This window comes from Saccostrea cucullata, unplaced genomic scaffold, assembly GCF_032062105.1.
Source record: "Saccostrea cucullata isolate Sc308-1 unplaced genomic scaffold, CSIRO_AGI_Scuc_v1 ctg16383, whole genome shotgun sequence".
Lineage (NCBI taxonomy): Eukaryota > Metazoa > Mollusca > Bivalvia > Ostreida > Ostreidae > Saccostrea > Saccostrea cuccullata.
In genome coordinates, this window is record NW_026940727.1 from 297 (window position 1) to 12,545 (window position 12,249).

A 12,249-nucleotide genomic window follows, 5' to 3' on the forward strand; every position below is an offset into this window, starting at 1 on the left:
TAAATGCTGGTTTAGCAATTAAATTATGAAATATGAAAGAGAGGACATTAATCCGTATAATTAAACACACTAAACTGAAATTCACCATGGGCCGAAAAATGGCCTTATCGAAACCTCCCCTTTAAGAAGTTGAATTTAATACTTAATATTTTCATTATTCTTGTATATTTATATTTCAATACATTGGTACACTTGGAAAGTTTTGAGTTAAAAAAAATTGAATTTATTAAATTATGTATTTGTTGAATAAAATTTTAGAAGGGTAAGTAGCTAAATCATGCATGTTTGCATTTCTGTTCTGCATGCATGACCTGATGTTAGGAATAAACAGGTTTTTCAATAAGAGGAGGCAGGAGGCAATTTTTCATTAGTTATGTCAATGTTTGGAATTTGGCACGTCAACGTCCATATAGGCAAAATGAACTTTTTGAAATACTTCCTAATATAGCATCTTCATCAAATTAATTAATATAATTCAACTTGATCTTCTGAATCACAAGATTTATGAAATCCCTGATAAAATAAAGTGAATATTTTGGTAGGAAATTGCAAATTAGACTACCAGTACTTTGATAAATAATCAGATAAAAAGATATGTTAAAATTTATTTTTAAAAAAGATGATGAAGTTTTGATCTGCCCTTACAGAGTGTGAACCCCAGTGCTATGGCTCATGGCCCTGCCTACCTGCCCTCAGAGGGGATCATCAAGGACATCATTATCAGAGACGCTGTGTCCGTCTCTAGTTCAGACGGAGAGATGGTTCTACTGCACGATAAGGTAGGGAAAGTAAAGAGGGAGCAGTTGAATATTGTATACAGGGAAATTTTCGTCCTTACGCCATACTCTCATTTGGGCGAATTTAAACAGGGTGAATTCAAAGACCTCCTATTAATACTGGCATGATCACATGATAAAAATTTTCCATGGTATTATTCATTATTTATTATGAATAATACCATGGTATATTAGAATGACTCTAATTCTTGGCCAAATTATTCGATATAACCTGGTTTGGGTCAGTTTACGCTTTTTAATCTGCAAAGCCAAACCAGGTTACACTCGAATAATTTGGGCAAGAATTAGAGTCATTCCTTGTAATTTAATTTTAAAATAATTTAACAACTGTGAATTCAATGTAAAATTGTGCTGCTGTTTATGAGTTCAAATTTACCACTCAATAATACAACCGTAATAACAGAAGTTATATCAGTGTATATCAATGTTTCACAATAATGGTATACTTTCATTTATAAATAAGTTGAATCTCATTCATCAAGAAATATTTGTTAAAAACACTTGCCCACTGATGATGAAGCTGCATGCTCTCCAGTGTAGCAACAGTCAACATTGCTTGACACAGTTTTATGTGGGACTGTGAAAATTTTCAATGTTACCCTCAACTATGTGCATTTGTAAAATCCATATAAGTATATTATCTATACTTTATACACTTCTGAATCAGTATTTGTAAATATTATAATAACAATTCCAAACAATTACATCGATAAAGGTAGATGTAGGACAGGTAAATAGATCAACATTTTATGTCTGGTGGTATATACTTCACATGATATGTTTTATGTCAGAATAGAATCATTGGAGATACTTGTACACTGTCAGTGTGTTTGTGTTACATTGTCCCACATAGAGATTGTTCTCATCATCCATACACACACTACGGGGAGTGTATATCTTTTGTTGTTTTGTGAGTAATCTAGACAAGAACTGACCGTCCTGATCAAGGAGGTGAACAGTTTCACTGATAACATCACACACCAGGATGTGACCGAGGACATCAGTACAGATTCCATAGGGACGGAACTCTGACTTCTGATTTCTGTAGGAGAACCTGTGTTGTCCTGATTTATTCACCACCACTACTGCTTTTCTATTTAAGTCTGATGTACAGATATCTCCATTGATGTTTTCTGTGATGTAGTGTGGATAACTATACAGTTCCTGTCCTTTGTTATCCCTCAGTATGTTCTGTAGTTCTTTTCCTGTCTTGTTGTACCTGGTGACTATAGCCTCTGAATCCTTCATCCTAAATAGTCCCCTATTAATGTCTTTAAACATCCCCACCAGTAAGTCCCTGTTGATGTGGGAGGAGTGTATGCTGAGTGGTGACCAGTCTCCAGTTTTAATGAATTCAGTGACAGTATTATCCTGTGTTATCCTATTGATGACGTTCTTCTCTTTGTTTGTAAAGATGAGATCCCTGTCCTGTGTGACTGTGTGGTAACCGTATCCACCACTGGTTTCTATCTTCTGTATCACATTTCCCTGTAGATCTGTTTGGACAAGATTACCCTCACTGTCACTGATCCAGAGTCTTTCTGATTGATCTAGTGATACATGACGTACATCATCAACACCTGGTACATTGAACTCCCTGACCTTGGTGACAGAGGCAGATAGAGACAATGTTTGTTTCTTGTCAGATTTTGTTTTGCCTTCTTTCATCTGTTTATGTGTAGGTTTCATTGCTGTATTGTAGACACTTTCAATGGGCCTTATTTCTCTCTTCTGTGCTTTAGTGTTGGTGACCTGTATTTTACCAAGTAATTTGGTGACATCACTTTTGTTGTACTGACCAGCAGTAAATCTTGGTGTGACTGGTTTTGTTGTCTCTGGTATGGATGGGATCTTTGGTTTCTTCTCAGACATTAATTTCTGGGTTTCTGTAGAGGACAGGCATTTGTGGAGCTCTTTGACAAGGTTATTGAGATAAGTGATGTAATCATCCATGGTCTTGTCTTGGGTGTTTAGATCTTCTAACAGTGATTGCTCTATCTGGTCTAACTGCTTCATGTTCTCAGATATGACTGTGTCCACCAAACTTTTCAGGGTCTCACCTTCAGTCTTCATCGATGTTCTAATGTTGTCCATGATGTGTTTAATTTCAGCTGCATCTTGTTTTATTTCCTTCTGTAAATCTTTAGATATGGGGAGAAAATACTGATGAATCTTTGAAATTTCTTCTTGAAAGATTGCATATTTTTTGGCATAAATTGTTTCTAGATCAGTAAATATATGCCCTCGATGGTTTTGCTGAGTTACACATTTAGAACATACTGGAACCTGACATTCTTCACAGAGCATGTCCACATCTTTAGTAGGGTGGATCTTGCATTTCTCCACAGGAAGCTGTCGTTTGTGTTGCTGGTAAAGGACCACCTCATGGTTCTTGTTCTGTGGTCTTTTCAGATGTTCATCTCTGCATTGTTTACACAATCTTTGATGACAAGGGTTGCAATAGAACTCACAATTTCTATCACACTCTTCAGTGCCACATTCTAAAAAGTGCTGGGCTCTTTGAGGAATGTCCATTTTAAATAATGTAATCTGAAAATTATTAAGTTTCTATGTACTGATTAGAACTTGAGTAAAGGACATGTAAGTTTTTCACAAGACTTTAATCCTCTGTTTAACTTGAAAATACAGTAACATGTTCTTCACCCAAGGAAGAAATAATTTTTTTTATTATGGTAACCGCACTTATTCACTTTTAGCTCACCTGAGCCGAAAGGCTAAAGTGAGCTTTTCTGATCAAAATTTGTCCGTCATCTTTTGTCTTCGTCATCGTTTTCGTCATAAACTTATTACATTTTCATTTTCTCAAGAACCACTAGACCAGTTTCAACCAAACTTGCCACAAAGCATCCTTGGGTGAAGGGGATTCAAGTTTATTCAAATGAAGGTCAAAGCCCTCTTCCAAGGGGAGATAATTATGAATTAATGAAAAATTAATGGTATCTTTTAAAAATCTTCTCCAGAACCATTGGGCCAGGAAAGATGAAACTCATGTGGAAGCATCCTCAGGTAGTGTACATTCAAGTTCGTTCAAATCATGACCCCTGGGGGGTAGGGCGGGGTCATAATGGCCGATCAAAGTTTTACATAGGAATATAAAGGGAAAAGATGAAACTCATGTTGAATCATCCTCAGGTAGTGTACATTCAAGTTTGTACAAATCATGACCCATGGGGTAGGGTGGGACCACAATGGGCGATCAAAGTTTTACATAGGAATATATACTAGGGAAATCTTTCTTCTCAAGTACTGCAAAGCCATGATTAGTGATATTCATATGGAAGCATCCTCAGGAAGTGTCACATACTAGTTTGTTCAAATCATAACCTCCAGGGATAGGATGGGGCCGCAATGGGGGTGGGGAGGGAAACAATGAGGAGTCAAATTCAAATTATTACAAAGAAATATATACGAACAAAATGATAAAATCAAATCTTTAAAAATCTTTTTCTCAAGAACTTTCTCAAGAAGTTATATGCAGTATTGATATGGAGGCATTCTCAAGTAGTATTAGAATTCAAGCCCCCTCTCCCATCCCCTCAGTAAACTTTTCAATTGAATCTGATTTGTGCTTTTTCCTAGCTCAGGTGAGCGATGTGGCCCCTGGGCCTCTTGTTTTGTATCTACTTGTTTCTATACCCATAGGCAATGATTACTATAATTCTGAATTATTGCATTAGAATTACCAGATTGTCCCAGTTTATACTTTATATTGCAAAAGTGACCATGATTTGTTTCAATAGTAGTTTCGTTTTGTTGAAGGCCCTGTGGGGATCCGGGTTAGAATAGGTGCTCAGTATCCCCTTGCTTGTCGTAAAAGGCGACTGAATGGGGCGGTCCTTCGGATGAACCAAGGCCCCGTGTCACAGCAGGTGTGGCACGATAAAGATCCCTCCCTGCTCAATGGCCCTGAGTGCCGAGCATAGGCCTAAATTTGCAGCCCTTCACCGGCAATGGTGACATCTCCATATCAGTGAAATATTCTGGAGAGGGACGTTAAACAGTATACAATCAATCAATCATTGTTGAAGATCTAGCATACTGTGGTTTCATCAATATTAGTTGAGCACCAATTTTCGTGGATTTCATTGTTGACTTGAGCAGATCCACGAATTCAAATGTTCATTGAAATATGAAATATGACATTCATTTGTATTGGTAAATAATGCTTTTGTCCACAAAATTACGTATCCTCGAAAACGTTTGTTTTACAAAATCCACGAAAATTGATGCCAACGAAAATTGATGTAACCACTGTATATAATAATCTCTGATTTGACAATATTGTATGAAAAAGAACCTGCAGTATAAACTGCTAAAAATTTATGTTGCAAGTTCTTTAGAATTTAACTGGAATGAATTCTAATGAAAGTTTGCATAATTTGGTTTATGAAATATTTGATATATTCTATGAGGCCATCCTTAAAACATGTTTGTTTGGAATTGCCGCCTGAAGGGTTTCTGACACAGGAGGGAGGGAGGGAAATTATTTTTTTTTAATTGAAAACCTAATTTTACATAGATCTGACACCATATTTCAGTGTTTTGTATGGTGCATGTGATACATGTAATGGGCACAAAAATTGATTAAACTAGAGCCGAGCTCGTTGCAAAGCAACGAGTAGGTCTTCCGTTAGAGCTATGGACAGGAAGTACCGACCTTGGGTCAAGGTCACTGCACTTTCTTATGTGAAAAACCTTTCTTCTCAGTATGAGCCTCCAGTGAATTTTAATTACAAAGTTATGCTTAAACATTTTTTTCTCTGTCAGTGACCTAGATTTGCTAGAATGACCTTTGATCAGGGTCATGACACAACCTCCAATCATAAGTAATCTATGTTTCAAGTAAGAGCCTCCAATTATTTTCATTTACTAACTCATAGCATGGGAAAAAAATATTTTTTTTCTGTCAGTGACCCTGATCTTAATAGAACTGGCTCTGTGTCAAGACAAACCTTCAATCTGAAACAACTTTTAGTGATTCAAAATTCATAACTCTGACAGGAATTTTACAACTTTTCTGTCATTGGCCCTGAATTTGTTAAAATGGCCTTATTTTAAGTCATCTGAAACCGGCGGACTATAAACAATTTTTATCAAGTATGAACTTAAAAAAAAATTGTCCAAATCGAAATGATACTATTTTCGGAGTCACAATCATAGAAAAATCCTTTTGTCACAAGCAATCTCTGTATCAAGTATTAGCAAACAAATATTCTCGATTACATATAAATGAGTGCGACAAAACATTTATTCTTTCTCCAGTGACCTTGAATTTGCCGTAATATTGCCTTGCTTCATGACACATCCTAGGATCATTATAGCCTGGCATTCTGGGAAAAACTTTGATGGACAGACAGACATCTGGACAGTTAAACAGACAATTTAATTCCCAACCCATCCACCCTACCCCCTAAAATACTCAATCACTTTGTGGGGGAAACTCTGGTCATGATTTGAAAAGAAAGTGATCTTTTTTATATCAGGAAGCTTTCATAAGTATAGTTTCTCATTCTTGCCCAGAGGTTCATAAGAATAATATTTTAAAACTACCCCTTCTTATCTTACTAACCATTTTCTAACCTTTTTCTCCATTATCTTCATTTTATATCATCCAAGGTCGCCCTCATAGCCCACTGATTAGAGCGTGTGCTCTATAGTCGCAAAGTAAGGAGTTCATCCTTACATCGTGGGTTCGAATCCCACTGTGGGACGTGGAGGCCTGTTCTTCGGATGAAACCGTATAAAACAAGGCCCCGTGTCGCCTAAGGTGCTGGCACGAAAAAGATCCCCTCCCCCCGGTCAAAGGCCTTAAATGCCGATTATAGGATATTTGAAGCTCTCCACTGGCAAGTGCATGATGGCATCTGTATATGAGTGAAATATTCTTGAGAGGGACGTTAAAACATATCAATCATATCCCCCCCCCCAAAAAAAAAAATGATTAAGAATTTTGCCTATGAAATATTTTGGGAGGGGTGTTGAAAGTTTAGGCTAAGTACAACTATCAGTCCATTGAATAAGAATATTTATTTCAAACTTTGGGGAAAGGGGGTGGGGTGCATGGGGGTTATGGTGTATACGTAATACATTCGAGATTATTATTATTCCGTTAGACAGAAAGGAGTTGTGATTTGCTGATCATGATCTAAAACACATTGACAAACCCAAACCACATGGTTTTATACACGTCCTTCAATTAATTTATTCATAATTATTTTCCTTGAAGGAGAAATGCATGGATAAAAGATAAAAGAAAATTCCTGATGTACAATTGCATCCATGCATGGACTTTTAGTACTTACATATTGTGCTTGAAGTTGAATAAAATCAACGAATAAATTTAATTTAAATAAGAAAGGGGGGTTATGTTTAATAAAATAAATTAGAATTGATACAGGGAGACTCTCTGTTAAATACATGAATGTACATGAACAAAATGCCTCTCTCTTGCCTTCTTTCGTACATTTATTTTTTTAAACCGGGAAAAGTAATGTGTGTTAGATATAAGTTCATAATTTTAAAGAAAATACTGAGTTATGTACGATAAATGACACAAATGGTTTGACTATGGTGCCGGATATTATTTTAATAGTTCAAATTAGGTTGTAAAGGTGTACTTGATAAGTTTTTGATATTCAGTAGCTGCAGTTTGTTATATAAGTTCTTAAATTTTCGGTTCTGGACATAGGATGCGAGTTTATTACTACTTACATGTACATTGTATAACTTGGTACCGATATTAAATCACGGAACAAAATTACAATGTTAGCACACTACCGGGTATACTAATCATTTACGGGATTTGAATAAATTATTTTACAAATTATGTTCATTGCTTTAAAATCTTGAATTATTTTTTCAACTTTACTAGTATAGAACCTGTAATATAATTATGCATTGTGCAGCACAGAAGCCACTTATGAAGTTTACACGTGCCGGAGTTAACTATCGATGTTTTAATCCATTTCATTGACTATAATTCTATCCATATGATTCAGAAGATTCTCTTTAAAATTTAAAATTGGTATAGACATGGTAAAAATCTGTGATGGAAAAAAATGTGTTTGGGAAAATTTGTGTTGAAAACGGATTTATTTGTGTGTGAAAAGGGCAAAGCTTATGTATTTAAATCAATATTGGTTGAAGTAAAGTAACCACAGATCGTTATAGTCCTTACGTAATGAATCGTCAAAATAAAAAGTAAAATTACACATGGAGCTAACAATATGTGAGACTGATTAATATGATTAATGTACTGAGTACATGTAAAGTAAATGCCCCAGGGTTTTGTGCTGAAGTCAAACCTAAGACAATTTAATATGAGATTTTTTTAAATATTCGATTTACTTCAAGAAAATAATATTTTCCCGTAAGTTTGTAAATTAGACACGTCTACCACTCGGCGAAATTAATGTCAACAAGTGATGGAAAGAATGGTTGGTCGCGTAATTGTAAACAAACACAAAACCTAGATAGCTGTTTTAGTTAAAATATGTATCACGTTCAAATTTAAAACAAAGTTAAGCCAACATATTAATCTCAAATATTCGACAATAAGAATTTTCCATTAATTGTCGTGTTGTAGAAAGGTTTTAAATATAACAATTATTTTGCCTACGGGTTCACCGCGGAGTGTCGCTTTAGATTTCTCGGCCGCGTGTAATCGACGGATAGATTACGTAATGGTAAACACGCTTAGAATCTGTGTTCCAGGTGAATGTGAGAATCGAGCAGTAAATAATGGTGTATTATTTGACTCTTGAAAAAGTTTCTATGAGATCTGGGTGTATATTGTTTTCATTTAAATTGTTTGTGTTCATTTGATACAAAGAAAAGATACTCGTACTTCTATCACTCTCTCTCTCTCTCTCTTGGAAAGATCTTTATTAATAAAAAGAAAAAGTTGCCATTGAATACTCTGTACGGGAACCAAAAAACACGTTTAAAACCTAATCAAAAAAAAAAATATGATCAGCGTTGTCAAATATTTATTACTTATGGCATGTTTATTTCAATTATACGCATAAAAAGTTCTCCTTCAATAGCAAAATGAGAACGGTGCCATGTTTACGGATCTACATTTCTTTCTTACCATACGTAAGACTCGAACAAAATAATATTTTCATAGGATAGAAATGATATAAAGGAACAATTTAAAATCGACAACCATATCAAAATATTTACCGTTTTTGAGTTATAAAGCAAAAACTTTCAAGGCCCCTAGATCCCTAATTCTAGGGGCCAGCCCCTTTTCAATGATATCAAACGAAAGCTCTTGCAATTATGCACAACTTTTATTCAATATGTCTTAACAAAATATTTTTAGTTTTCAAGATAAAAGGTAAAATATATGTAATTTTTCGCTCTTTTATGCGTTCTTATTTTTGACCCCTATATAGCGCCATTTTGAATAAAGAAATCGAAAAACAAAAACTGGCATGCACAACTTCAATCCTTTTATTATCTAAAATCAGTAGAATTTCTGCTCCAGCTTTTGTGGTCTCTGAGCCTTTATCTGGAAATGAAAGCCTATAAATTTTCATTTAAAGGGAAATAACTCAAAAGCGGAAGTACTTTTTTGAAATATTAGACGGCTTTCTGATAAAGTTTATTGATGTGTATAATGACTGAAAATTTGAGCAAAATCCGTTGAGAAATGAGTGAAATATGAGGCCTCAAAGTTGGCGTCTAGGAAAAGGAAAAAAAAAAGAATAATAAGAATAATCTTAATCATCAGAATCAGTAGAAGGTCTTCCGTTGGAAACGGAAGACCTTAATAAAAAAAAAAAATCTTCCTACTTTTGTTCAATAAAATTTTTTCAGGAGGGGGCATTTCAATGAGGCGGGAGACAATTCCAAACAAACTATAATTTTATTTTGGCCTGATAAAAATATTGATTCAGAATAGCTTACAGTATTATATAATATGAATTCATTGTAACAGTATATGTAGTCAGTAAAATGATAAGAATTTGTAAAAGGATATCGTATAATATTTGAATATACTTACAATATCTGTAGATGACCTCTATATGTGCCTGTCAAACAGACTTTGAAATATGGGAGTAACACTTTTGATGACATAAACAAGATCTGCATTGTAGATAAAATACTATCATGTGTGTCAGTATTAACAAACAAAATATTACATACTGTATACTTAACTTCAGCCTTCATCCTGATAAGCAGTCACTCAGGCCGATACATGACAGATGAATTCAAACAAAATTTAGTACAGAAATAACTGTAAAACTTAATCTAATCGGGATGTTGAGGATTCCAAAATTTTAATTGCTTGATATGATGTTAAATTTGTTAGATTTCGTTTCAGTATATTCAATTGTTTGAAATGTTCTGTAATTCAGAACATTGTCTAATCTGACCAAATTGACAGAAATATTTAACCATGCCTGGTGGTGATTTTACAAATTTTAAAATATTTTTTTTTATATGTGACTCTTGGAACATAGAAAGAACTGCAAACGGTAGTATTGTTCTCCCGCCTACCTCCAAATCAATTTTCAAAAGTTAACATATTCGATGAATTTTATATATTTTTTATAGATAATTATATGGATTTTCATAAACATTACTTATTTGGGAAAAAAAAGAGAGATAACTCTTAAATTTTGGTAAAACTTATGTTTTTCACTATAGAAATCAATGGAAAAAGGAAAATATTTTTAAAACATCTTTCCCCCTGTGTCACAAAAATTCCTTTTTACAGGTAATATGGAATGGTATTTCACAAATTCATACCAAAGCTTTTTGTGTGACACGGGGGGGGGGAACATATGTTTATTGATAAAAAACGATAAAAATGCCTATTTTCCACCAATTTCAAAGCGATATACAACTGAAACATGATATTTTATTGAAATATTTATGTTTTATTTTTATTACATTTTTACCCATGAAATACTGTAATTTATTCATTGAATAAAAATGATATCCTGTCACACTGTGAAAGGATATCAAAATGATATCCTGTCACAGTGTGATGAATATCAGAAGTGCGGGAAAACTCTCGATTTCCCTTCCCATAACAAAGATTGCTGTAAAAAAAACTCCCTTGGCCTAATATAAGATAGATGAAAATAAATAAACCACCCTGACAGCGAATAAAATGGTTAAAATTACCAAAAATATGTTGCTAAATCCATGTTTACAGTGTTTTCACCTCATATAGCTATGACGTCTCAACCGCTCAACTATGACGTCACGTGCCTATGACTGTATAACAAAAAGACAGAGGCAAAGGAAAAATCAAAGAATTTTATTCTAAAAATGTAATAAACAGAAAATTCAATGTTTTGTAGTTGAATATGGAATTTATTTCACTCGTGAGACAGGATTTTTGATATTTTCACTAGTGCTTCGCACTCGTGAAAATATCAAAAATCCTGTCCCACTCGTGAAATAAATTCCATATTCAACTACAAAACATTGAATATCCTCTATATATGCCTTAAACATAAGAAAAGATATAAGGAACATTTAATCATATCCAAGACTATTTCAAAATACGGTGATGCTTGAAACTCCTATTTTAATGGAAAATATTGTCTAACCCCCCCTTTTTTGAAGTGCTGGAATTATGGATAATTTACTGTTAAGCGCTGGTATTAGGACGATTTTTCAATTACCATTGAATTGTTCTTTGTATTAAACAAAGATTTTATGGCCAAATTGCTATTCATATTAAATTAATTGGTTCCAAAATGTAGGTGGGAATCGAGAGTTAGCGTGCATGTTTCTTATTTAAATTTTATTTATTGGATCTGATTAATTTATTTAATTTTGATAAATCACATGGTGCAGAAAAGTTGTCAAAAATGTCAAATTTGTGGTCCATAATGATATCACAGATCAGAGTGTTACTAATGAATGATTTCATTTGTGAAGGTTACATGTAGCAGTCCATGGACTTCAAATTTTGTTAAAAATTTTTTTTGTGAAGTATGAAGGAGAGTATATTTTGAAAATGTTATTACTACATATGCTATTCATTGTGTGTTGCTTCATTGTACATTGTGAGAAATAATGTGAGAAATAATATATTAAATGCAGGGATAGAATTAGTCCATAGAACATTGAATGTCCCCTTGATTATGAGCCTATCGGCATATCATATTTATTATTATTAATAATATTTCTCTGCCTGTTTTCTCAGGTTTGCCTGAATGATGGTGTGGAGGTGTGGTTACAGAGACTGAGAGATTCCGTGGCCAAGACACTGCGGGAACTGAACATCAGCATCATACAGGACTGTAATAACGGGGTCATGATGGATGAATGGGCATCCAAGGTCAGTACAGGGGGCATCATAGGACTGTAATAATGGGGTCATGATGGATGAATGGGCATCCAAGGTCAGTATAGGGGGCATCATAGGACTGTAATAATGGGGTCATGATGGACGAATGGGCAT

General features: G+C 34.3%; 1 protein-coding gene across 1 annotated transcript; it reads right to left on the reverse strand.

Moving 5' to 3' along the window:
• Positions 1–1,154: 1,154 nt before the first annotated feature.
• Positions 1,155–6,419, reverse strand: LOC134256046 (uncharacterized). Its single transcript, XM_062738635.1, has 3 exons — positions 6,399–6,419; positions 2,077–3,347; positions 1,155–2,046 (listed from the first exon to the last, which is right to left on the reverse strand). Exons 1-3 carry the CDS (start codon positions 6,417–6,419, stop codon positions 1,596–1,598), a joined length of 1,743 nt encoding a protein of 580 aa, XP_062594619.1. The 3' UTR covers positions 1,155–1,595.
• Between the last annotated feature and the right edge of the window lie 5,830 nt (positions 6,420–12,249).

Excerpts from the sequence above, each read along its gene's own strand:
- LOC134256046 (XM_062738635.1), bottom strand. The coding sequence starts at position 6,419 with ATGAAGATAATGGAGAAAAAG. Across the intron at positions 3,348-6,398 it reads TGAAGATAATGGAGAAAAAG|ATTACATTATTTAAAATGGA; the intron begins GTTAGAAAATGG and ends AATAATTTTCAG. Across the intron at positions 2,047-2,076 it reads AGGGACTTACTGGTGGGGAT|GATGAAGGATTCAGAGGCTA; the intron begins GTTTAAAGACAT and ends GGGACTATTTAG.